Source organism: Equus quagga, chromosome 5, assembly GCF_021613505.1.
Source record: "Equus quagga isolate Etosha38 chromosome 5, UCLA_HA_Equagga_1.0, whole genome shotgun sequence".
Lineage (NCBI taxonomy): Eukaryota > Metazoa > Chordata > Mammalia > Perissodactyla > Equidae > Equus > Equus quagga.
This window is the reverse complement of record NC_060271.1, coordinates 37261831-37287362: the sequence shown is the minus strand read 5'-3', so window position 1 is coordinate 37287362 and position 25532 is coordinate 37261831. Positions and strand designations below refer to the sequence as shown.

General features: G+C 52.2%; 1 protein-coding gene across 1 annotated transcript in view; it reads left to right on the top strand.

The window, feature by feature from the left end:
* Window positions 1-25532, top strand: part of PLEKHM2 (pleckstrin homology and RUN domain containing M2) — a 37326-nt gene that overhangs the window by 10515 nt on the left and 1279 nt on the right. Inside the window, exons 2-19 of the mRNA XM_046660535.1 lie at window positions 10316-10422; window positions 10801-10910; window positions 11488-11587; window positions 12185-12272; window positions 13198-13384; window positions 14726-14785; window positions 17922-18150; window positions 19566-20405; window positions 20682-20751; window positions 20881-20971; window positions 21300-21364; window positions 21736-21824; window positions 22448-22580; window positions 22824-23014; window positions 23411-23476; window positions 24184-24343; window positions 24706-24885; window positions 24964-25080. Of these exons, the coding sequence (XP_046516491.1) occupies window positions 10316-10422; window positions 10801-10910; window positions 11488-11587; window positions 12185-12272; window positions 13198-13384; window positions 14726-14785; window positions 17922-18150; window positions 19566-20405; window positions 20682-20751; window positions 20881-20971; window positions 21300-21364; window positions 21736-21824; window positions 22448-22580; window positions 22824-23014; window positions 23411-23476; window positions 24184-24343; window positions 24706-24885; window positions 24964-25080 (2883 nt within the window). The remainder of the gene's footprint in view (window positions 1-10315; window positions 10423-10800; window positions 10911-11487; window positions 11588-12184; window positions 12273-13197; window positions 13385-14725; window positions 14786-17921; window positions 18151-19565; window positions 20406-20681; window positions 20752-20880; window positions 20972-21299; window positions 21365-21735; window positions 21825-22447; window positions 22581-22823; window positions 23015-23410; window positions 23477-24183; window positions 24344-24705; window positions 24886-24963; window positions 25081-25532) is intronic.

Here is a 25532-nt window from a genome sequence, read left to right as displayed (position 1 = left end):
AGGTGGCTCTGGAGGGTCCTGTGGTTCAGGGTGGCTCTGAGTTTGAGTTGAGCTTGTGTAACTGGGGCCGTCATTGATTTAATTTTTAAAAGAGGTGATTTGAGGTCAGGTGGCAGTCTAGCCTTCCTTCAGCTGGGGTCTCTTCTGCTTTTGGATTTCCATCTCCTGGACCTGGACTGCTGAGGCTGTTCTAAACATTCTATCATCTAAACATACCTGGTCTCCGTGGAGCCAGTAGGGCGGCTGCTGTTACCTGGCGACCTCCTCCCTTGGCAGTGGGGGAAAGCCGGGCTTCTCCTGTGTTACAGGTCTGTGCCCACTGTGTGCCGAGCAGGAGTGGAGCCGGCCCAGCAGTGAGCCCTGTCTGTCCAGCCTTGCAGACTCTGCTGCCATTGCTGGTGCAGGGATTTTTATCCTGCTCCGTAAATATAGGAGTGGGGGGACACCCCCCAATTCAGCCTGTGAGTAGGTAGCAGATTTGAATTCCAGATCTCCCCTCTGTTTGCTGAGCAGCATCACAGCTTCTTTGGGAGAAAGAAAGGAGGTCACTTGTAACCATCCTGTTTTCATTTGGCCACTTATAATCTTTCACAGCTCCCTTTGAGTTACCTATTAGGGACCAACTCTGGAAGGATTTCTTGGTACCAACCATAGAACTAGAAATTGTTTTGTGCTTATGTGTCTGTGAGAGAGAGACAAGACAGAGGGCCGGGCTGTGGCAGCTCAGAACAGAGAGTGGGACTAACCCTAATTAAAATGCTCTGAGTCAGGCATTTCTTGGCTTGTTGGAGTGTGCCACCCACATTTCCCCACAGCCACGGGGTCTGGCACAGTCTCGTGATGGCCAGTCTTCCCAGAGTGCTCGGCAGGGAGCACCGCCCTCCTGGCTTTGGGAGACTCCGGGGCAGGCTGAGCCCAGTTCTTCTCAGCCTTGCTGCCGGATCGCATCCAGGGCATCAGGAGCTGGCAAAGAAGAGGAGCTTAGCCAGTCCAGGGTGTGCTCTGGGAACATGCCTTTGAGACAAGGCCTGAGTTAAAGAACTTTAGGGAAACCACAGCTTAAAAAGAAAAATTAGGGGCCGGCCTGGTGGTGAATCGGTTAAGTTTGCGCACTCTGCTTTGGCGGCCTGGATCCTAGGCACAGACCTACACACCGCTATCAAGCCATGCTGTGGCAGCCGTCCCACATGTAAAGTAGAGGAAGATGAGTACAGGTGTCAGCTCAGGGCCAATCTTCCTCAGCAAAAAGAGGAGGATTGGCAGCGGATGTTAGCTCAGGGCTGATCTTCCTAAAAAAACAGAAAAGAGAAAAAAGAAATTACTTTAAATCTTAATCCCTCTCTTCATTCTCAGCTGACCTTGCTTATTTTTAAATTTTCTTCTGAAGAGAACTTTTTCATCCTCCCACCATCAAGCACACCAGCCCACCTGCGTCTGGGCTCCCATCTGTGGCCACCCTCCCCTGTGGCTGTGGATCCCATCCTGGCTTTCCTGTTCAAGGACTTGACTCCTTTACTCCACCCCCATTCTCTTGCCTCCCTTTTGGCAAAACTGGTCAAAGGAGTTTTCTGTATTGCCATCTCCTCTTTTTTCTTTCTTCCTTCCTCCCTCCCTTCTTTCCTCCCTTATTTCTTTCCCTCCTTTCTTCCTTCCCTTCTTCCTGTTCTCCTCTCTCTCTCTCCTAACCAAAATTAGGCAGTCTAGTATACAGAAGCCCCAGGTACAGCCCTTACATGTCATGGGTGGTCTTGTGTCCACTATACCCCATCCCCCAGCCCTCTGTTATTTGGAAGCAGGTCCCAGATCCATACTTTTTTCAGTAAACATTGCTCCAAGCTGAGGATTCTTTTCTCACATAACCCAATACCACTATTACACCTTAAAAAATTTAATAAGCTTTCCTCAAATCATCAAATATCTAGTAAGGCTTCAAGTTCCAATTGCCTCATCAATCTCACTTTAAAAATACCTTGTTTGGGGGCCAGCCCGGTGGCACAGTGATTAAGTGCGCACGTTCTGCTTCTCAGCGGCCCCGGGGTTCGCCGGTTTGGATCTGGGTGCGGACGTGGCACCACTTGGCACGCCACGCTGTGGTAGGCGTCCCATGTATAAAGTAGAGGAAGATGGGCACAGATGTTAGCTCAGGGCCAGTCTTCCTCAGCAAAAAGAGGAGAATTGGCAGCAGACGTTAGCTCAGGGCTAATCTTCCTCAAAAAAAAAAACCCAAAAAACAAAAAGAACCTTGTTAGCTTGAAACAGGATCAAATAAGCTTCAACTCCCTTTGACAAACTCTTATCTGGCTTTCGTCCCTACTTCTTCACTCGAATTGCTTTTATCAAGGGTCGCAGCACCTCCCTTTAAGTGGGAATGTGACCCCCATGAATTGATCATTCCCTCCCTTTAGAAACTTCCTTCACTTGGTTTCTGGAGCACACACTGTCCAGATTTTCCACCTGCCTCACGGGCTGTGCCTTCTCAGTCTAAAGTAGTGGTCTTCAGCCCTGGCTGGGCATTAGAAATTCCTGGGGAGTGTTAAAAAGAAATGCTGGTTCCTGGGCCCCACCTCCAGAGTTTCTGCTGTAGTTGATCTGCGGAGGCCCCAGGGCCTTGTTATTTTCCTCCAGTTGCCCAAGGGGTTCTGTTGTGCAGATTGCGTGAGGACCCCTGGTCTAACATTGGAGTGCCCTGGCTCAGTACTCACACGCTCCTCTTTCTGCACTCCCAAGGTGATCTTGTCCAGTTCCACAGCTTTAAACACCATCTAAAGGCTGATAGCGCTGGGCTCTCCCTGAACTCCAGCCCCATTTATGCAAGTGTCTCCTTGACACCTCCACTTAGATCTCTGATAGGAATTTTGAACTTATCACGGCCAGAGCAGAACTCCACCTGATCTGGAAATGGCACCGCCGTTCCGTTGCTCAGACCAAAAACCTTAGAATCATTCTTGGTACCTTCCTTTCTCTCAGGCCCCACATCAAATCCACCAGTAAATCCCTGGGGCACCACCTTCAGAATAGATCTCGAATCTCTCCTTTCTCGCTTCCACCACTAGAGCCAGCTCCAACCCTCCATTATCCGTCCGCACTGGTGAAAGCCTGCCAGCCACTCCCTCTGCCTCCACCACAGCCTCCCACAGGCTGTACATCCACCACACAGAAGCTGTAGCAGCCTTGGGACATATATATTGAATTATGTTACTTCCCTGTTTTCAACCTTCCAATACCTTCCCATCAAACTGGTAATGAAATACAAAGTCCTTACCACGGCCTGTACAGCTGCTCGTGATGTGGCCCTTGGCTGTCCTCTGATTTCATCTCATATCATTCACATCCTCACTCCCCGAGCTCCAGCCACACCAAATTTCCTTACCGTTGCCGCTGCCTTAGGACCTTTGTACCTGCTGGCCGTCTAACTAGAATGCTCTTCCCTTAGATGCTTCAATAGTCGTTTCCTCAGTGAGATCTTCTTTGACCTTGTATTTATAACAGACACCCGATTCCTGCTTTATTTTTTTTTATAGCATTATTACTCCCTGGCACTATATTATATTTGCACATAGTTTATCTCTGTCTGCCACCAGAATGTAAGTTTTACAAGGACAAAGACTTCCGTATAAGAATAGTATCCGATATGTACATAGTGGGTGCTCAGTAAATATTTCTATGTGCATCTTCAAGGCTTGAGGCTCCCCTTCTGGCCACTGTTCAGCTGAGCTTTGGGCACAAGACAGCTCCCAGCCCAGCCTGTCACAGGCGTGCATTCCTTGCCACCTCTGCTCAAGGCTCTAGACCAGAGGTCGGCAGACTTTTTCTGTAGAGGGCCAGACAGTAAACATTTTAGGTTCTGAAGGCCATACAGGCTCTGTCACATCTACTCAGCTCTGCCATCATGGTGTGAAAGCTGCTGTACGTAATACAAAAACAAATGGGTGTGGCAGTGTCCCAATAAAACTTTATGTACAAAAATAGGAGGCAGACCCACTGGCCATAGTTAGCCAACCCCTGCTGTAGACTCAAATTCTGAAATTTGAGTCTCAAATTCTGGAAAATTCTGAAATTTTTCCAACTTCTTCCCAAATCTGCACGGACAGAAAGGAAACACTGAAAACTGTCGGCAATCTGATCAGTAGGATGAATTCCTTCCAGAAGTGGGGAAAGCTCCTCCTGGAACAACTGTCGCTTGTGTGAACCAAACAATACACTTCCTGACTACTGGGAATATGCCACCATGGGGCAGAAGGGTGAAGAGAGCAATAGGCAAGCTTTCTTCTGAAAGAAGCCACACTGGCTTTTCTCTTCACTCCATCTTCCAAGAAGCAGAACTGCAGAAGACACTGAGCTCGTACCCACCAGGGCTTTTTAGTTCTCGGGACTTAAAAAAGAGGGGACTACATTTCTCTTTTGTGGGCTCTCCTACAAAACATTAGAACAGAGTGTATAACATTTATATGCATTATCATTCAGGGATCTTGAACCCAGGTTAGACGGAAAGACCTGGATTTAAAATCTGGCTCTGCCACTTAGCAGCTCTGTGACCTACTTTATGGGGTTGCTGTGATGACTAAATTAAATAGTGTTTGTAAAGTGCATCATGGTCATTGTCATAGCAGCTAACATTTATTAAGTGTTTCCAGGGTATCATGCACTTTGATAAATACAGTATAAGTATTATCTGAACCCTCACAACAACCTATGGGGTGGGTACTATTACTAAGCTCATTTTACAGATGAGGAAACTGAGTTTAGCAAGGTGAAGTAACTTGCCCAAGGTCACACAGTGAACGAGTAGCAGAGTCCGCATTCAAATCCAAGTTGTCTGAGCCCACAGTCCACACCCTTGACCCTTCTGCCGCCTTCCCAGTGTGCATAATAAGCACTCAATAAATGACGGCTCTAACTATGGCAGGTATTAGCTCCACCAGCATGTGCTCTGTGTAACCGAAGAGTAATTTGGAACAAAGGTTAGTAATTGTGCTTCCGGGCTGAGTTGTGTTCATTACACCCAGTCCATTAGTTCTGTTGCTGAGTGGCCCTCCTTTATTCAGTGTTTGCTTCCCTCCCACTCCCTGCTCTTTGAGAGCCTGCTGATCTTAACTGCTGCAGCAAGTGGCTACCGGCTGCTGCCTCTCCAGGCACAGGGGAATACCTCTGCCGTTTACCTGCGTGTTGTGCTTTGCTCACCAACTCCTAAGGATGAGCTCAAGCTGTTGGCAGAGCTGCTCAGTTCTTCTGTCACTGATTCATAGACATTGCCTTCTTCCTGCTCCTCTCAAAGACTATGCTGACTTGTAGCATGGATTCAAGATCTCCTCGTCCTCTGAGGCGATGGAAAATCTTTATAAACCTGCTGTGGGAGAGTGGTTAAGGAGCAGGCTCTGGGATCAGCTGCTAGTGGACTAGTGACAGAACAGGAGCTCTTGGGAGCAGAGGACATGATCCTGTCTTCTTGGCACCTGTGCTTAGGTTTAGCCAAGTGCTGCGTCATTGGTGTGACTAAGAATATGAGTTCATTATTCTTTTTTTTTTTTGGTGAGAAAGATTCGCCTTGAGCTAACATCTATGCCAGTCTTCCTCCATTTTGTATGTGGGTCATTGCCCCAGCGTGGCTGACGAGTGGCGTAGGTCTGCTCCAGGGATCCAAATCCGTGAACTCAGGCTGCCGAAGTGGAGTGCACCAAACTTAACCGCGATACCACAGGGCCGGCCCTACAGGTTCATTATTCTTAATAGTCTTGGCTAATGTTCACTGAGCACTTGCTGCTTACCAGGATCTATGCTAAGCCTTTTGCATGCTTTATATCATTTGATCTTCTAAACCAGCACTGTCCAATAGAACTTTCTGCAGTGATGGAAATGTTCTATATCCACACTGTCCAACACAGTAGCCACTAGCCACATGTGGTTATTGAGCATTTGAAATGTGGCTAGTACAACTGAGGAACTGAACTTTTAATTTTGTTTAATTTAAATTAATTTTTTTTTTGAGGAAGATTAACCCTGAGCTAACTACTGCCAATCCTCCTCTTTTTGCTGAGGAAGACTGGCCCTGAGCTAACATCTGTGCCCACCTTCCTCTACTTTATACGTGGGACGCCTACCACAGCATGGCATTTGCCAAGCGGTACCATGTCCACACCTGGGATCTGAAGCGGTGAACCCCTGGCCGCCGAGAAGCGGAACGTGCGAACTTAACCGCTGCACCACCAGGCCGGCCCCTAATTTAAATTAATTTAAATAGACACATGTAGCTGGTGGCTTCTGTATTGGACAGCTCAGCTCTAAAGAATCTTTTTAACTCATTTTACAGATGAGAAAAAATGAGGGGATGGAGGGTTAAGTGCTTTGCCAACTATATGGTGGCAGAGCCAGGCTTTGGACCCATGCTTCCTGCCCAGAGCCATCGCTCTTTACCACCACGTTGTACACTCTTTTCACTATACTTTCTGCCGAAATTGTTTCCTGGTTGCAGACTGTCCCCTAACTCATAATGCCAAGTGTACGTATGCAACCCACCTTGAAATAAATGTGCAAGACCTATCTAAAGAAAGCTGTAAAACTTACCAAAGGATATAAAAAGACCCGCATAAATGGAAAATAAATGCATATTCCTGCATGGGAAGACTCAGTATTGCAAAGAGAGACCATTTCTTCCCCCAAATAACCTCTGGGTTCAGTATAATTCTACTCCAAATCGAGAAAGAAATTTGATTCTAAAACAATGTGCCAGAATAGTCAAAATAGTTTTGAAAAAGAATCGTTAGGGGATGGAGTGGACTTGTTCTGCCCATGTCAAAATGATGACTAAAGGGAAAATAATTAAAAGTAGGGGACTGTCACGGGAATAGACAATGGGCCAGTTAAACAAAATAGTTTGGAAAGCTGGCATTAAACCACAGATCAGTAAGAAGCCATAATAAATGTGGAAAATGGCTTATCCATCCAGAAAATAATAAAGCTGGGTCCTTACCTCATGCAATAGAGGAAAGTAAAGATCTAAACATTAAAAAAGGAACCAAAAAAGTCCTAAAACTATAGAAAAATAAAGGTACTTTTGTAATATTAGGATGGGAAAAATGGGAAACTATGAAGGAAAAGACAGATTTGACTACATAAAAAATAAAAATTTCTCAATAGGAAAAAATAACACCATAAGCAAAATTTAAACGTCAGTTGACACTGGGCAAAAAAACTAATACATAGTGACAAACAGGTTTAAATCCTTAACAAACCAAGAACTGGAACAGACCAATAAGAAAAAGACAAGCAGCCTAGCTGGAGAAAATTGGGCAGAAGTTATGAATAGGCAATAAACAGAAAAAGAAATACAAATGACATAAGGATGTTCACCTACATTAGTGATCAGAAAAATACAATTTGAAATAATTAACAGGGATCCATGGTGTTTATTGTAATATTGTGTGCAATATCAAAGAACTGGAGACAATAGCCATATCTAACAATGGTTAAAATACAGAGTGACTATGAAAAAGAATAGAGTGGATCTGTGTGTAATGATGTGGAAATACACATTCAAGGGGCTGGCCCTGGGACCAAGTGGTTAAGTTCATGCACTCCACTTTGGTGGCCTGGAGTTTCACTGGTTCTCTCATCCTGGGCGCAGACGTCAGGCCACGTTGAGGCGGCATCCCACATGCCACAACTAGAAGGACCCACAACTAGGATGTACACCTGTGTACTGGGGGATTTGGGGAGAAAAAGCAGAAAAGGAAAAAAAAAGAGAAGATTGGCAACAGTTATTAGCTCAGGTGCCAATCTTTAAAAAAAAAGAAAAGAAATATACATTTGATATATTGCTGAGTTAAGAAAAAGCAAGTTTCAGAACAATGAATATAGCATGATCTATTTCACATTTTTTTCAAGTCTCCATGCAGGAAAAGAGTTAGGATATACACACACAAGCTCCTGACAGTGGGGAACAGGAGGTGTTTATACGCACTTTCATGTTGCTTGAATTTTTTTTTTTTTTTTGAGGTAGACTGGCCCTGAGCTAACATCCATGCCCATCTTCCTCTACTTTATATGTGGGACACCTGCCACAGCATGGCTTGATAAGCGATGCACAGGTCTGCACTCAGGATCCGAACCTGCGAAGCCCTGGCCGCCGAAGCGAGGCACATGAACTTAACCACTGTGCCACCAGGCCGGCCCCTGTTGCTTGAATTTTTATGATAACCTAATATTGTTTTGGGAATAATTTTTTTTAAGGTATCTTGACCTAAGAAAGGAGTCTGAGTTCCAGCCATGGCTCCCTCACTTAGCTAAAAATCCTAGTGAAGAACTTAACTTCTGTGGGGCTTAGCCGCCTTCCCTGTTCAAAAACAAATAAAATTTTTAAACTTTTCCATGTTTTTCAAGTGTTATGATGGGTATGGCTACTTTTATAATCAAGAAGATGAATAATCCTCTATTTTGCTTTTTATTTTTTCATTTTTTTTAAGATTTTATTTTTTTCCTTTTTCTCCCCAAAGCTCCCCAGTACATAGTTGTATATTCTTTGTTGTGGGTCCTTCTAGTTGTGGCATGTGGGATGCTGCCTCAGCGTGGTTTGATGAGCAGTGCCATGTCTACACCCAGGATTCGAACCAACGAAACACTGGGCCGCCTGCAGTGCAGCACGTGAACTTAACCACTCAGCTACGGGGACTGCCCCTCTATTTTGCTTTTTAAAGATTTTTTTTTCCCTTTTTCTCCCCAAAGCCTCCCGGTACACAGTTGTATATTTTTAGTTGTGGGTCCTTCTAGTTGTGGCACGTGGGACGCCGCCTCAGCATGGCCTGATGAGTGATGCCATGTCCATACCCAGGATCAGAATGGTGAAACCCTGGGTCGCTGAAGCCAAGCGTGCAAACTTAACCGCTCGGCCACAGGGCCGGCCCCTGTTTTGCTTTTTTAATAAGAGAGTTGCACTAGATCTCTAAAGATCCTTCTAGCTCTAACATCTAAGACTCTCTGATCTCAGATTTGCTCAGATTTTGACATTTAAAAAAAACCAGACACCGACATTGTGTTTCTCAGTACTAAAGTGTTCGAGACCACTTTCAGCCATTGCTGAGAGGGGGTCATGCAGTTTTCGCAAGCTCGTTGCTCTTTCTTTCAGTTCTGGAAACCTTTCCTCCTGGGGCTCTGTTTTGCCTGCCTCTCAGGAGGGAGGGCCGACCCCGCAGAACTGAGGTCTGTCCTCGGCCAGCAGGGCTGCTGGACTCACCCTGGGCCGCAGAGAAGAGCGGCTATTTTTGTTGTGGGGGCTCAATGGTTGGCCTCTCACCAAGAGCGCGTGCTTGTTGGCGTGGTTGATGTGTCTTGCCTGCTGCTGCCGTCTCTACCACTGCTTCCAGAAAACACTTGAGAACACATTTGTCCAGCGCCAAGAGCTTAAACCTGAGATGAGTGTCCAGGGCCGAGTGCTCTTTTTTTGTGTTCTCCCCCCTTCTGGCCATTACAAGGGCAACAGCAGAGCAGAGTATGGCTAAAATGAAGTTGGAAAAACTTTTCTCCTAGAGCTTTCCTTGAAAGGGGCTCCTGCCTCCTAACTGCGGTTGCGGAGAACTCAGTCCAAGCCTCTGGGCTGTCTTAGCCTTAACCAAGCGGATGGAGCTGCCCTCACCTTCCTCAGCCTGGTGGGGTTTGCTCAGTGCCTACGGTCCAATTCTCTTTTTATCACTCCCGCTTGGGAACAGTGGCCTTCTTCGTGTAGGGCTTGACAAGAGCCTGGCATGCACCCAGATCCATATCGAGCCTCATCAGGTTCCTCAGGCAAATCCAGTGTCCCCTGTCAGCCTCTGGCAAGAAGGCCATTGGAGCACGTGCTCCAGTCCATCAGCCCTTAGTTTGTGCAGAGGAGCAGATCCCAGCAGGGCCCCTGTGCTGCCCAACTCCAGGGCCAGGGGCCATTTAAACTGGGCACTGGGGGTTCATTTATATAGACAACACTATATGTAGTGCCCCTGGAGTTGTGTAGCTCGGTGGCCCTGGCTCGAAGCCTGGTACCGCCTGAGACCTACACACGGACTGTGAATCCCTCGCCAGCATCAAGTTGTCATCGTACAAAGCACTTACTGAGTGTCCCTTGGGGTCTGGGCTCCAGGATACAGCCTTTGCCCCCGGAACCCCCGATACAAGATGAGCAGCTGCTGCCAACAGTCTGAGGTAGGCCTCTCTGTTGGTCAACACGAATACATCATTTGACTGGTTTCTCAGCTCCCTCTTTGATTCCGGAACTTCTGCAGCCCTCCTCTTTATCCATTTCTAATTTGGCGGGGGGGCGGATTTTTCCTCATTTTTTTTCCCCTTTCAGTTGCAGAGCTACTTTGCTGCATGTGAAGATGAGACCCCTGCCATCCGGAACCACGATAAGGTGCTGCAGCGTCTGTGTGAGCACCTGGACCACGCCCTGCTGTACGGGTAAGGCGGAGAGAGTTTCTGGGGAAGACTGTAGGGCAGAACAGGGCACGGCCAAGGCCGTGAGGAGCCTCCAGAGAGAAGTCCTTAGCCTTGTCTGCCTTTTATTTCTTCTTTCTCTCGGCAGAAAGAGACTTGTCTCACTCCAGTGGGCCTCAGGCTGTCTGTCATTATCCCAGTAAATCATCTCTGAGCAGGCAGGAATGACTGGGGAAAGAATTAGCAACAGATGAAATGATGGTTATTGCCCATGCGTCTCCCTGGGAATCCATTGCTTTCAGCCCTAAGCTTACTACTAATGCAAAGGCTGGTGGACCAGCTGACTGCAGCTTCCCAGGCAGCTCCGCTTAGGTCATAGCAGCTCTTGTCCTATTTTCTCAGACTGCAGGACCTCTCATCTGGCTACTGGGTGCTCGTGGTGCATTTCACTCGGAGAGAGGCCGTCAAACAGATCGAGGTGCTGCAGCATGTGGCCACCAACCTGGGGCGCAGTGAGTAGTACCAGGTTGACTGGGAAGGGACCGGCTCCACCCTCCCTGTGGGTATCTCGAGACTCAGGTGTGGCCTCAGGGTCAGCCCTGGGAGGCCGATTACCTTGCAGTGTCCAGTGGCAGTGGGTATTAAAATGCTGTTGCTGTCCATGCGGCCTCTCTTCTCCCTGCATATGGCAGTTTGTTGGCGCATCATGGATGGGGTGAAGGAGAGTGAGACTCTGAAGAGAACTGGACTCCTATCGAATCCCAGCCCGAGCACATAATGAGGAGTCTCGCTTCTCTTCCTGAGCTAGGAGCAGTGTTAGCCTACAGGATCAGTGGGAAATCCTTGCATTTCTCAACCCCTCCAATGTTTGCAATCTGCCCTCTTTATCAGCGTTTCCTGGCCAGCTACAGGCTTTGCTCTGACAGGGAAAAAAAAGATTTCGGGGGTCATGGCACTCCAACAAGAGAGAAGTCTGTGGGAGTGCTTGGTCCCTCAGCCACTCTTTCTTTCCTTTCTGCCCTTGCTTGGCCAAAAAAGCCAGCACCCCGACAGGCCTTCCTGCCAGTTACTCCCGCCCTTCATTTGCAGGCCGGGCCTGGCTGTACCTGGCCCTCAACGAGAACTCTCTGGAGAGCTACTTGCGGCTGTTCCAGGAGAACCTGGGTCTGCTGCATAAGTACTACGTCAAGTGAGTGTCCACAGTGGTCTCCCGCACGTGGCCCCAGAGCCCTCCTTGAGCCTCGTCCCAAAGACTCTTGGCACATCCAGACACCACAGTATGCCACACCAGAGGCCTCGCCTGGCATTGCATGCTGAGGACATGTCAGTGAGGGCCAAAGAACCAGTAGAGCCTGGCCTCTGATGGCTGTCGCCAGGAGAACTGGCATTCCAGCTGGTCTCCTCTGTAGCATTTTGGTGCCCTGCCTCTGCCTGATCCTCTACCCGGGTCTCAGACCTGAAGAGAATGCTCAACCTTTGCTGGAGTTGCTGCAAGAGTATTTATAGATGGGGTTGCTGCAAGAGTATTTATAGCAGCTGCTGAGAGCCAGAGGAGCCTTATGCTGCAGGCCCCATATCTGAAGACACTGGCAATAAAGTGCTGTGTGGCTCCAAACCCAGTGGGAGAACGCTAGAAAGGCATGGGTGCAGACTGCCTCAAGCTGGGTGTCCTCCAGGGTGTGGGGATGTCGCATGTCAAATTTCAACACAGCTGGCTTGTTAGTGAGGTAGGGCCAAGCTGGTAACCAGACCCAGAACCACCATCGTCCCTTCTCGTGTCTTACAGGAATGCCCTGGTCTGCAGCCATGATCACCTGACTCTATTCCTGACCTTGGTGTCTGGGCTGGAGTTCATTCGATTCGACCTGGATCTGGTGAGACACCCTGGCTCCCGCTGCTTATGGGGGCAGAGGAGTGGGTAGCGCGGGAACACAATTTCATTTTTCAGGTCCCTCTCAGGGAGCCTGTTGTCTGTGGCTGAGCCTGAGCAACCCCTTGTTTGTTTAGGTGAGGGAAGGGTTCAGGGTCTGAACAGTGGAATTGAGTGGAATGGAGGTGATTCTCTCATGGCTTATTGAAGGCCAGAATTCCTGGTTCGGGTGACTCCTTCTTGTCTCTCTGTCCCATCTTGGAGAAAAGCCACAGTGCCTGGAGTATTTTAGCACTGAAGTTCTCCTTCATGTTTAGGACATGAGTGTTTGAGAGGGACAAGGCAGATTCATCCCTGTGCCTCCCGGGATCCTGGAGGTGTCGTCAGCTCCATGCTTCCTGGCCTCCCTCTTCACATTCTCTGGCCTCCCCCACTCTCACGCGCTAGAGAAATAGGATTCGGCCCAGAAAGAGCTAAGGAGGCTCCCAAGCGCCTCTCGGACTCGGCTCATCAGGGTGCCCGCAGCTGCCCCATCCTAGTTGAATCACCTTCCCGGGTCCCTACTCGGTCAACCCAGATGTAAAAGGAACTTGGCCACTGAAAAGTAGTAGAAATTGGAGAAAATGAAGGACTCTAATAGTAAAAGACGTTGAGGAGGGGTTAGAAGTCATAGTTGGGTTCTGTCCTCTGTCGGCCTCACGTCCACAGCTTTAGGAGCGACAGCCATTCACATTACTCTTTTTAGGAGCTTATTTCTGAATTTAGTACCTTAAGCCCATTGATTTCCCAAAGAAAAACTAACATGGGAGGGTATGACAGGCAGGTCCGTGGTTCCCAATCCTGGACTCTGTTGTCTGTGGAAAGCCATGTTTTGGGGCCCAACCCAGGCCTCCCGCCACCCAAACCTGCCTTTTCCCCTCTCTCCTCAGGATGCCCCTTACTTAGACTTGGCGCCCTACATGCCTGACTACTACAAACCCCAGTACCTGCTGGACTTTGAAGACCGCCTCCCCAGCTCGGTCCACGGCTCGGACAGCCTGTCGCTCAACTCCTTCAACTCTGTCACTTCCACCAACCTGGAGTGGGATGACAGTGCAATTGCCCCATCTAGTGAGGGTAAGTGGCCCCAGGGCAGAAGGGGGCCCAGCCTCTGAAGCTGATTCTGCAGCCTCTTCAGCCTGGCTGAGTGACGTCCTTCTTGGCTGCTTTTGGCCTGGTGGTTGAAATGTGAAGTTAAACAGGACTGGCCATTTCCCAGGTCTCCATTTCCTCAGGGTCCCTGTGGTGGTAAAAACTGATTCTGGGGATAAAAAGCCACGATGGGATCTTATGAGTGTCAGACCCTTCTCCAGACGGCTACAGCCACGTGCCCAGGGGCAGTTTTCTAAGCAAGGAGGGATTAGCAGTGCGGCTGGACGCTCTTCCCGACATTGCAGGAGTGAATGCTGCCTGCTTTGGGGAGCTGGTCCTACCTGAGATCCTAGGCAGAAAGAGGCTAAGCAACCCCTGGAAGAAGAGAAGGCCAGGTGGGCCCAAAGGTTAGAGGAAAACTTGCCACCGTTTCTCACGAGTCCAGCTGATTTCTGAGTCCCTCCTGCACTCGCCAGTGTGTTAGGAATGATTACACCAACTGCTTTAAAGACTGAAAAAGCATATCTTCACCTCTGGAGGTCATTTTGTTGTCTTGCTCCAACAACTGATTGGAGCAGCCTGGTCTCTTTCAACCCTTAGGCCTCCATGCTCATTTATAAAACTGGCTGTTTCCCCATCTTCATCCCTTGTCGGAAACCAGATCTCTTCATTTACTGCACCCCACCTCACCTCCAGGAAAGGGAGTCTGAGCACAAGTCCAGCCCCTGGAACTGCCTAGAATTTCATCAGCACTGAGACCTTGACCTTCTTCTTTCTTAACTTCTGCTGTGCCGTGGGTCATGTATCCCATGGGGAGGGCAGGTGCTTTCAGACTTGCTATTAGCAAGACTTGCAACGCTCAGCGTACAAGTGGAAGATGGCGGCTCAGTCTCCTTGGGTTGTGCTCATGGGCTGCTTCAGAGTAGTTAGGGATGGGCCTTGAGGAAGCCACCAGACTTCAAGGATGGAGGAGTCCCCTTGAGCCACCTCATCTCACCTGCTGGGTACGGAAGGAAGGAAGGCAAGGGATAGAAAAGAAGGTTAGGTGCAGGGGAGCCCACATTCTTCTCTGCCAGAGCTGCGTTCTGAGGTTGGGAAGGATTGCCCCTGGAGGCCTTCGAGCTCATCAGAGGCTGCCAGGCTAGTGCCCGAGCTGAGAAGCAGCTGGGGTCCTCATAAGTTCACCAGAGGTTGTCAGATAAAATGTAGAGAGTTCAATTTTTTCCTCTCTTGTTTTTTCCCCATGTCTCCCACCCTGTTCCCCCTACCCTCCCTGTCCTTCCACTGCCTGTTTCTAATCTTCAGTTTTGTCCCTCGTTTTTATAGATTATGATTTTGGAGATGTGTTTCCAGCAGTGCCGTCTGTACCCAGCACAGACTGGGAAGGTGGGACAGAGTCCGCTGTTACCCTCTTTTTCTGTTTTGCAATGTTTCCATGCCGAGCTTGCTGCATGACTCAAAATCAGCTCATCATTTATAACAATATCAATGATCATAACAAAGCCAAGTTTGGTGTGCTGATAGATGGAATTCTTCAGTAGGAGAACTTGTCCTTTAACCCTAGGCAAATCCCTTCTCCTCGTGCAGGCCTCCTGCCTGTGTACAGTGGCCTGTGGAGTCACTAAGTGACTGCAGTCCCGGGACATGCAGGTCACCCTTCCTCACTCCAATGCCATTCAGTGCATCAGATGTGCCTAGGGAACTGCCAACCTGTGGGGCACGAGTGGCGTGACCCAGCGAGCGGAGACTCGTTCTGGGAGGCACTGCCTTTGAACATGTGGGCTGTGAGCTCCTGTAGGTCAGGTGTGCTCCTGTTGCCAGATGCATCAAGAGGCAAAGGCAGAGGTTTTCATTCCTTCAGTCTGTTCTTAATGGCTTTCTCCCAGGCATTTTTGAGAGAGATTGAGATCCAAGTGAAAGAAATTGCCCAAGCATGGCTGAAACTTCCTACAGGGAGATTCTCTTTGAAGTTTTAAGGCAAATTAAAATGAAGTCTGCCAACCTCCCCATGCTATCCATTAGGCAGCAGCAATGCTTGGGCATTTTTCTGCCCGTGACCCCACTTCTGGGCTTGTGAGAATTCATAAAGTTATTTCCCATGTTCCCATGATTACTCAAATCATAGGGCATGTTTCTGAGAAGGTTAATGCTTCCTCCTTGAATCTGAGGCCATAAATGGACTCCCCCCCACCCCCATTATTAAAGAACCTCTTGCCCCGTGGGCTACTTCCGCCCAGGGTGGGGTAGGGGGCCCAGCCTCTGAAGGAGGAGATGCTGACCACCCTCCCTGAGCAGGAGGGACAGGCAACTCTCCCATTGCTCCAGAGCTGGCCCCTTTGTTATGAGAGCTGTGATCTCTGAGTAATGGATGACAGATGCTCTTTTTCCAAGTAATGTGAGTATGAAATAGCTTAAGTTTGAGGGAAATAAGATATGGGATTGGGAAAAATAAATTATGTCATCTGTCCAAGAGACTAGCATTGAAGAGTCCCATGTTTTAGTTAAGATGAGCGTGAGATCCAGAATTCCATCAGAACATCATTTATCCTCTCAGCCTCTGTTCTTGCAGCGCACATGCTGGGCATTGATTTTTTTCCCCTCTGATTCTAACAACTAACCCCCTTCCTGGCCCAGCTACTTACTGCCTGTTACAGTCACTTAACAAGCAGAGCCTGACCTTCCTCTGCAGCCTTTCAGAGCTGCCTGTGGCCTGAGGACTAACAGCCCAGTCGCACTGCTTGCTCGGGCCGGGCTGGGCTCCAGGCCAGGGTGAGATTTGTCTCAGCAGTGATCTCCTGCTTCCCTGAGTTTCTTGAGCCCCAAAGAATTCCTGAGCCTGCACTGGCAGCTCCCTGGGGAGGCTATCTTCTCCTTAGACCTGGAGGAAAGCAGGATTTGGGGGCAAGCCTAAACTCTGGGCCCTGAGGTGGGGGTAGGGGCGGCCTTTCCATGGTCCTTGGCTCATTTACAGAACTTCTGGGTATCCCAGCCTTGACGCCCACTGCATCCGGACATCTGCTCGCTCACCTTTCTGGACTCCTCCCAGAAGCAACTGCAGATCCCCAGGGGCTGGAACAAGAACTCGTGGGCTTTGCAGGAACCTTCTTTGAGGCTGAAGGGCAGAATTTTTTTGCATCTGAGAACTAAGGCTCTAGGGTCCCAGGACATCTGAAGAAAGTCTCATATATTGCTAGTGTTTTCCTGGCAGAGCTGGCAATTGCTTTTAGCCTCCTCCTTTGTCCTTCTATTAAAAGACAGTGTACTTTTTCAAAAAATGGATGATGTGCTGTGTCAGCAGACAGCTGCCCAGTGGTTTCCAAGATCCCCCAGGTGGTTGACAGCAGGTTGGGATGAGGCTGAGGGTGGGAAGCATGTTTGCCACGGCTCCTCTGGGCAGATAATGGCCAGCAGGATGTGTGTCAGCTGGCTAATGGAGCATGAGCATCCTGTGTCCCTTGCCATTAACTCTCACCCAGGCTGTTATCTGCCACCAGATAAATGCCCTGTGTGCTTTCCATGCTGGTGCTCCTCCTCTCCATGCCCTGTTCCAGGGACCTGGGGTGGGTGATGGGGCGGGGGCCGGGGGACAGTTAAACCAGCTCCTCTCTAGAGGAGCAGCGTCATCCCCCACCTGCCTTCTCCGTAGGCTGGAGCCATGGGTAAGAGTGTCACCCAGAGAGGACCAGTAGGCAAGCTGAGGTCTGAGTGAAACTGAGGTCTCAGCTCCCACCTTAAAGGGGCGCCCGGTCCTGCCCCCCCCAGGGGTGTGCTGGTGAGATGTCAGTGATGGTGGGGTGTTAGGGAGAGAAGCAGCCACTGAAGGGCCCACGGGGCATCTGCTGGGGGGCAGCCACTCGACACACCTTTCTTCTCCCCTTTGTATCTCATTCTCTCTACTGTGCTCTGCGTCCTTCTTTCTACCCTTCCCTGTTGCTCCTCACCCTTTGGGCTCCCTATCTTATCTTCTCAGCCTCTGCCCCCGACTCTGTATCCCTCATTTCCTCTGACCCCTGTTCTCTTCTTCTGTTCTTCTCTCTTCCTTTGTTCCTTTTTATCTGCCTCTGTGGGGAACCCTTCAGAAGACTTTGGATATCTCAGCCCTGTCAGGGGTGTGTGGTCCTAAAGGGGCTGCCAGGTACCCCTCTAGCATCCTGTGACGCAGGGCTCTAAGATTTGCTTGAGAGGTGTGCAGCCTGTCTCCTTTTGAGGCATCAAGGTGACCATCTCTGAGGGGCTTCAGTCTGGAGGCTGCTTAACCTTGGGCTCTTAACTGGAACTGAGCCACATTGCCGTGAGCTCTCGAGAACTCCCAGTGGTCGTGATGGCATCCCTCCACGTTGCTCTTAAAGCACAGATCCCATGTCCTGTTGGCGTGGGGCTCCCACTCCTGAAACAGGGCCACCCCTATCAGATTTCCCTGGGAGGAACTCACTTGCCTCCCTCATGAGATAAGGCATGCTTTTGGGGCCTGGGGTCCCCAGATGGTATCTGAAGGGCTGTCTCCTGTTTCCTGTTCTCTCAGATGGAGACCTCACAGACACTGTCAGTGGCCCCCGCTCCACTGCCTCAGACCTGACCAGCAGCAAGGCTTCCACCAAGAGTCCCACCCAGCGCCACAATCCCTTCAATGAGGACCAGGCAGAGACTGTGTCCTCCTCTGACACCACCCCTGTGCACACCACCTCTCAGGAGAAGGGGGAGTCCCACGCCCTGGACCTGCCAGACACCTGTACAGAGCTCGAAGTCATCAGGTCAGCAGGGAGGGGCCCCGAGAGCAGTTGGGCGAGCATGCTGGTGTCCATCCTGTCCACTCCTAGCATCACTTTTTAGTCCATGCAGACTGGCAGCCCCCCTGAGGGAGTTGGACATCTTCTTGGAGACTAAGCACCCCTCCCCTCCTTGGTAGTTCTTTGAGCAGGAGGAAACAGAGGACCCGAGCCAAGAAGGCAGGTGGCACAGGCAACACCTGTGGCTGCCTCCTGGGGCCATGCCCAGGAAGGAAGGTCATTTGTCCAGTTCACCCAGGACCAGAAAGCACCTTCAGACTGGTTTTCTTTCCAAGGGAGTTCTTGGATGTTAATGCACAATTCTGAGATTTGTACTAATTCTAGTTCAGCATGGCTCATTGAAAGAAAACTGTCTTCGTCATGTCGACAGGGACATAGAAGGGAAGGAGAAGGAGGGTGACAAGTTGGGAAACTTGGTCCAGAGCCTCCAGGGCCCCCTGACCTCCCCTGGCTCCCGCTCTTGAGACTCTCCACTGAATGAGAAGATGTGCATGTCAAACCTCCCAGAGGCTGCTGCCCGAGGCAAGGAGAATTGCTCCCCAGTGACTAGAGCCAGGAGTCCCACTGCCACAGGCTGGTTCGAGTCCAGAGCAGCTTGAACCATTCAGACCCAGGGGCACTTAGCCAGGCCCACTCCAACCAACTTGGAACCGAGGAGTAGGGGCCCGGCATTTGAGCCCAAAAGACTTTGAGTACATTCTGGTTGAATTATCCATGATGATGCATAATGGGAAGTGAGGTCAGCTTAGGGCCCACTGCCCACATCCTCAGGGGAAGGCTCAGTAGAGGGGCCATTGGTCTGACCAGCCATGGCCTGTTTTTGTTCCCTAGAGCACAGCCAGCTGGAATTCATAGGACCTGCTCAGGGGTTCCTCTGGCCACTGCCCTCTGTGCCTTCCTCCAGCTGGTTCCTGCTTCTGCCAGTAACAGAGAATACCTTGGAGCATGACTGCTGCTGCCCCCTGGCCTGGGGCCTCACGCTTAGCACTGGATCACTGAAGCTCTGGCTGTGCCCTCAGAGGTCACATGCCTAGGATCACCCCTTTTTTTTTTTTTGAGGAAGATTAGCTCTGAGCTAATATCCACCGTCAATCCTCCTCCTTTTGCTGAGGAAGACTGGCCCTGAGCTAACATCCATGCCCATCTTTCTCTACTTTATATGTGGGACGCCTGCCACAGCATGGCTTGATGAGCAGTGCAGAGGTCTGTGCCCAGGATCCGAACTGGCGAACCCCGGGCCACCGAAGCGGAACGTGCGAGCTTAACTGCTGCGCCATCGGGCTGGCCCCTAGGATCACCTCTTTTGACCCAGCCCATCTAATTTCCCTCACGACTGTGGTGCTCAGGTGTTAAATCTCTCCCCATCACTACTGTTCCAGGGTCACCAAGAAAAAGAAAACTGGTAAGAAGAAGAAGACCAGATCGGATGAGGAAGCAAGTCCACTGCACCCAGCCTCTACCCATCACACCTGTGCCAGGCGGGAGGATGGCGACAGCCTTCTCAGCAGCCCAGGCCTTGGGCAGGGCTCACCAGACACCACCTTTGCTTCCCCCCAGGAGGAAGGAGAGGGGCCCAGCAGCACGGCTGAGAGCAGCGAGCGCTCAGAGCCCGGCCAGATGGACCTGCTCATCCCTGCAATGAAGGACACCTCCATGGAACGCTTGGGGCAGCCCCTGAGTAAGGTCATTGACCAGCTCAATGGGCAGCTAGACCCTAGCACCTGGTGCTCCCACATCGAGCCCCCAGACCAGTCCTTTCGGACCGGCTCTCCGGGGGATGCCCCGGAGAGGCCGCCATTTTGCAACTTTAGTGAAGGGCTTTCAGCCCCAATGGACTTCTACCGCTTTACCGTCGAGAGTCCAAGCACTGTTACATCAGGTGGCAGCAACCATGACCCTACAGGGACTGGCCAACCGCTGCATGTTCCTGGTAGCCTTGAGGCTGTTGGCCAAGAAGAAGAGGGAGCAGGAGAGGGACAGACGCCTCGGCCCCTAGAGGACACTCCGGGGGAGGCTCAGGAGCCAGAGACCCGGGAACTAGAGACCCAATTACCCCTGGTCGGTGAGGGGCCTGTGCCTGAGTTGGAGCCTGGGACCCAGGAGACTCTTTGCCAGCTCAAGCGAGACCAGCCCAGCCCATGTCTGAGCAGCGCTGAGGACTCTGGGGTGGATGAGGGGCAGGGCAGTCCTTCTGAGATGACCCATTCGGCAGAGTTCAGGTGAGCAAGGCTGGCTGTGCTGCTCGAGTGAGAGGTGCTGCTGGTCCTTGAAGCAGGGGACTTTGGGCATCTGTCTGCTAAATAAATTAAACACAAGTCCCCGAAGACCTAGCCTGGGCTGGGAGGTAGGAAGGGGTGTGATCCTCCCCTCCGACACTTTGGCTCCTGGGGTGGGGCAGACCCTCTCCAGCCATGCTGCTTCTGGGTCCTGTGTCGCCTCTTCTGCCCTTGCCCCAGCCTGATACCTCGCCCTCCCCATACTTGTCCCTCTCACAGAGTAGACAACAATCACTTACTCCTGCTGATGATCCATGTGTTTCGAGAAAATGAAGAGCAGCTCTTCAAAGTAAGTCCCAGGAACTCAAGAACTGAGCAAGAGCCAACACCGTGCAGGGGCCGCTCACAGGAGGGAGAGTGTGCTGCCCCGGGAGGGGAGGAGCCACAGCGCCTGACCTCTCTTTGCTCTGGCCCTCAGATGATCCGGATGAGCACGGGGCACATGGAGGGCAACCTGCAGCTGCTATACGTGCTGCTCACAGACTGCTATGTCTACCTGCTCCGGAAAGGTGCCTGCCGCCCCCAGGCTCACAGGCTGAGGATGAGGCCGCCTGCCGCCCTTTCCCCATGTCCCCCACCCCCTGAGGGTCTCTCGGCTGCCTGGTGGGTGGTGACGAAAAGGCACTCCACAGAAGGTGTAGCTAGCTGTCCCAGCAGCCCCAAGACATGAGGTGGGGGCCTCCCCTCCACGTGCACCCCATGTCATTCTCCTGCTCCACTTCAGATCACAGGGCAGGGACAGGTCTTCTCTGAGAGAGGGCTCAGGTCTTAGGGAATGGGGCAGGGGGAGGCAAAAGAGGCCATTAGGGATAAGAGGCATTGGGTCTCCTCTCTCAGGAGCCACAGAGAAGCCATACCTGGTGGAAGAGGCCATTTCTTACAATGAACTTGACTACGTATCGGTGAGTTCAGGCTCCACGGCTGGTGTACACTGTAGGGCAGGGCTCCTCGGGCCGCCCACCCTCAGAGCTGCAGAGCAAGGCACAGCCCCTGCCTCTGTCCCTGGGGTTGAGCGTCAGCTCATCTCTCAGAGCAGCTTCCGTACACGATGCTGGGAATCAGAACCAAGCTTGAGGACACCTCTTCCTCTGCCATATTTCTGACCATCCCTCCCTAACTCATGCCAGGGTCCCAGGCCTCTGGGGCTTTACCTCGTGGTGACCCCAGGATGTGCTTCCTCCCTCCCCAGCCAGTGCTCAGTCTGGCCATGGCTGCCTCTTCTGCCAGGCAGCAGCCAAGCCCCATGTGTATGTGAAGGTGTGGTTTCTGGCAGGTGGGCCTCGACCAGCAGACGGTGAAGCTGGTATGCACCAACCGCAGGAAGCAGTTTCTGCTGGACACGGCTGACATGGCCCTGGCTGAGTGAGTGACACTCTGCCCCTTCAGAACTGGAGAATCAGCATCTGCCACTGGTGGGGCCGTGTCCTGGACTCCCCGCCCTTTGGGGGTAGAGGGTGGGAAGTGGGATACAGAGAAACAGAGAACAGAGATGTTCCCTCTAGAACCTACAATCTGGTCAGAGGCAGGGAAATGAACAGGCACACTGACCAGTTGACTCATGGTCAACCCAGGTGACCTACATAGAGGAAGGGGGCTGGCACGAGTTACCCAACAGGAAAGGAGGCACGAGCCCAGCTGCTGGGCCACGGCATGCCCCCACATACGTCCATGTGAAAATTGTGCATAATAATATTGTGTCCTTGTACCAGTTTTGCTGCATCACCCTGTCCAGTCTTCACTCACTGTCAAAACCCAAGGTCCCTTGGCCACTGGGAACAGTTAGACCTTTTCTAGGTCACTGTTTAATGACCAGGGACTGCTGCCACACCATGGCCCCACCCAGTGCCCTGAGCTCTGGTTCCAGCTAGGTCCCTCCCCCAAGTTTCTGTGACCCCTCCAGGCCAGGAGTCTTCTGGACTAAGCCCTTTCCACTTGAGGGGTAGGGGCCCCCAGGCCTCTGACAGCAGACCCCGTTCCCTTTGCAGGTTCTTCTTGGCTTCTTTGAAGTCAGCCATGATCAAAGGCTGTCGGGAACCACCCTACCCCAGCATCCTGACTGATGCCACCATGGAGAAGCTGGCACTGGCCAAATTTGTGGCCCAAGAATCTAAGTGTGAGGTAAGAACCTGGGGAGGACGGCGGTGTCGTCCCTGACACGCCAGCCCCAGTATTAGAGTCAAGAGGTGCAAAGAGATATCTTTAACACTCCTCCATCACCCACCTGGGAGCGGCCCTCCTACCCCTGGGTCCTGGCCCCCTCCCCACTTGGGTGTGTCCTTGCTCACAGCAGCCACTCCTGGTGCTGGGCTGTCGGTGAGCCTGGCCCAGACTTCACTGCTCTGTCCGCTGCCCCCTCCCCAGGCGACCGCTGTTACAGTGCGCTTCTACGGGCTCGTGCACTGGGAGGACCCCATGGATGAGTCCCTGGGCCCCGGCCCCTGCCACTGCTCACCCCCCGAGGGCACCATCACCAAAGAAGGCATGCTGCATTACAAGGCGGGCACCTCCTACCTGGGCAAGGAGCACTGGAAGGCTTGCTTCGTGGCGCTCAGGTGGGAGCCCCCACCGCTGCGGCCTGGGCCTGGCCTGGAGGTTGGGCTGTCAGCTCACTGGGGACAGAGGCCCAGGGGGACATCTCCCTCCTCCACAAGCGCTTTGGGGCAGACATACACTGGGATAGTAGAGCTTCTCTGTAAAGCCAGCCATCTTTGGGGCCCAGGGGGTCCCAGAATGCCTCAGGTATAGACCTGGCCTGGGGCTGCCAAGCCTTAGCTGTCTCCAGGTCTGCCGAGGGGCAGCATCCCCTCCCTTCCATAGGAGGCAAGCCCCTGGCCTCCTTGGTCGCTAGGGTTCAAGGCCCTAGCTTGTGGGGGGTCCCTGGGATCTGGGCTCCGCCTGGCCCCCGTTCCTCGGACAGGCCTCATCCCTGCCATGTTGTGCCCCTGCAGCAATGGGATCCTCTACCAGTATCCCGACCGCACCGACGTCACCCCGCTGCTCTCAGTGAACATGGGGTGAGTGTCCGGGTGATAGAGGGCTGGACAGGTGTCGGGTCTGACGTCACCGCCTGAAGGTCAGGGCTCTGGCTGAGGCTGGGGCCCATGGCTCCTGTTCTCCCTGGCTTGAGCTGGCTCTCCCTCTTGTCAGTTCAGCCTGCCCCCCGCAGCCTTGACTGGTGCCCTGAAGTGTGCTGAGCACTGAGGGCTGCCGGAACCCACGGGAGGGGAGGAGGAGAGGCTCCCTCTCAGGGAAGCAAGAGGAGCTCTTGCCTGGAAAGGGTTCAGTTTGATAGGGAAGGCAATCCCCGAGGCTGATGGGGGAGGCAGTCCCTTCCCTGGGAAGCTCCTGACCTGATGGAGAAGATGAACACACACGTTCTTGGAGAAAACTTCAGGCCCATAAGAAGGAACATGAATGAATGTGCAGAATCTGAGAGGGCTGGAGCTAAGAGCTGATTCTCACCCTTCACCTGGCCATGTTTGGATGTCTAGAAGGATCTTGGTGATTCTGGAGATAAAAGATGTTACACAGAAAGGGGTGGGGCTGCCCAGCAGCTTTAAGCTTCTCCTGAAAGGCGTCTGGACCACCTTCTGGTGTCCTCCAGCCCTCAGGACTACAGGGCACACCCTCTGTCTACAGGCCTTGAGCCAACCCCAGGGGATCCCACCCCATGCCACCCCTGCTTCTTCGCTCCCATTTCACCCCTCCTCCTCTGGCCCAGGGGAGAGCAGTGCGGTGGCTGTCGGAGATCCAACACCACGGATCGGCCCCACGCCTTCCAGGTCATCCTTGCCGACCGGCCCTGCCTGGAGCTGAGCGCTGACAGCGAGGCTGAGATGGCCGATTGGATGCAGCACCTCTGCCAGGCCGTGTCCAAAGGGGTGAGCCCCTCCTGCCTCCACCATGCCCCTGGCCTCCGACCCCATCTGGGATCCCCAGGGGCCCTTCCCCATACCCACAGCAGTCATGGAGCAACCTGTGAGGACCAAGACAGGACCAAGACAGCAGACCTCCAGGGGACAGCCCAGGAGCAGACCCTGGAGCTCAGGGCCACCTGTGGCCTAGACACTCCCACTGTCACTCCTATCCCCACCCTTACTCCTGAGGTGGGCAGAGCCTGCCTGACCACTGGAGGATGGGGCAGAAGGGCTGGCTGGGCCCTTGGAGTGGGGAGCTCTGGTGCAGACCTGCCCTGGAAGGCCCCAGCTGGCCTCTCCCCAGCCCCTCTGCCGATGCCCTTCAGGTCATCCCCCAGGGGGTAACTCCCAGCCCCTGCATCCCCTGCTGCCTGGTGATCACCAACGACCGCCTCTTCACATGCCATGAGGATTGCCAGACCAGCTTCTTCCGCTCCCTGGGCCTAGCCAAGCTGGCCGACATCAGCGCTGTCTCCACCGAACTGGGCAAGGAGTACTGCGTCTTGGTGAGCGGGTTGGGGGTGATGGAGGAGGCCCTGCAGAAGGCACACTGTGTCTGCTCACCTGGGCTCCTGGCTCTCTAGGAGTTCTCCCAGGACAGCCAGCAGCCCCTCCCACCCTGGGTCATCTACTTGAGCTGCACATCTGAACTGGACCGATTCCTTTCTGCACTGAACTCTGGGTGGAAAACCATCTACCAGGTACTTAGCTGCCCAGGGCCCTGCAGAGCACAGCCATTCCCTGGGGAAAGGAGCCCCCAGCTGCTCCCAGGACCTAGCCCTACATGGCACAAATGGAGGCAGGAGTGGGGGACTTGGGATCAGCACTGTACCAGTAGCTTTGGGACAGACACGAATATTTAGGACCAAAGGGACAAGACCCTGACTCCCAGTGAGTCTGAGGCTAAAACCTAAAGTAGAGCCCAGGAACGCCATTTCTGACCTTCTTGGTTCCAACAAAAAAGCACAAATTAAGTGCTTGCGGTGGGGGCTGCAGCTGTGCTCAGATGGTGGGGGCACAGGATTGGCAGGACACCTCTCGTGGCCCTCGGAGCTCAGCACCAGGGTGAGAGGGCACTCATCCCACGCCTGCACGAATGGGGGTCAGCCTGCAGGAGCTCTGGACTTGCCTGAGGCAGGAGAGTAGTTCCAGA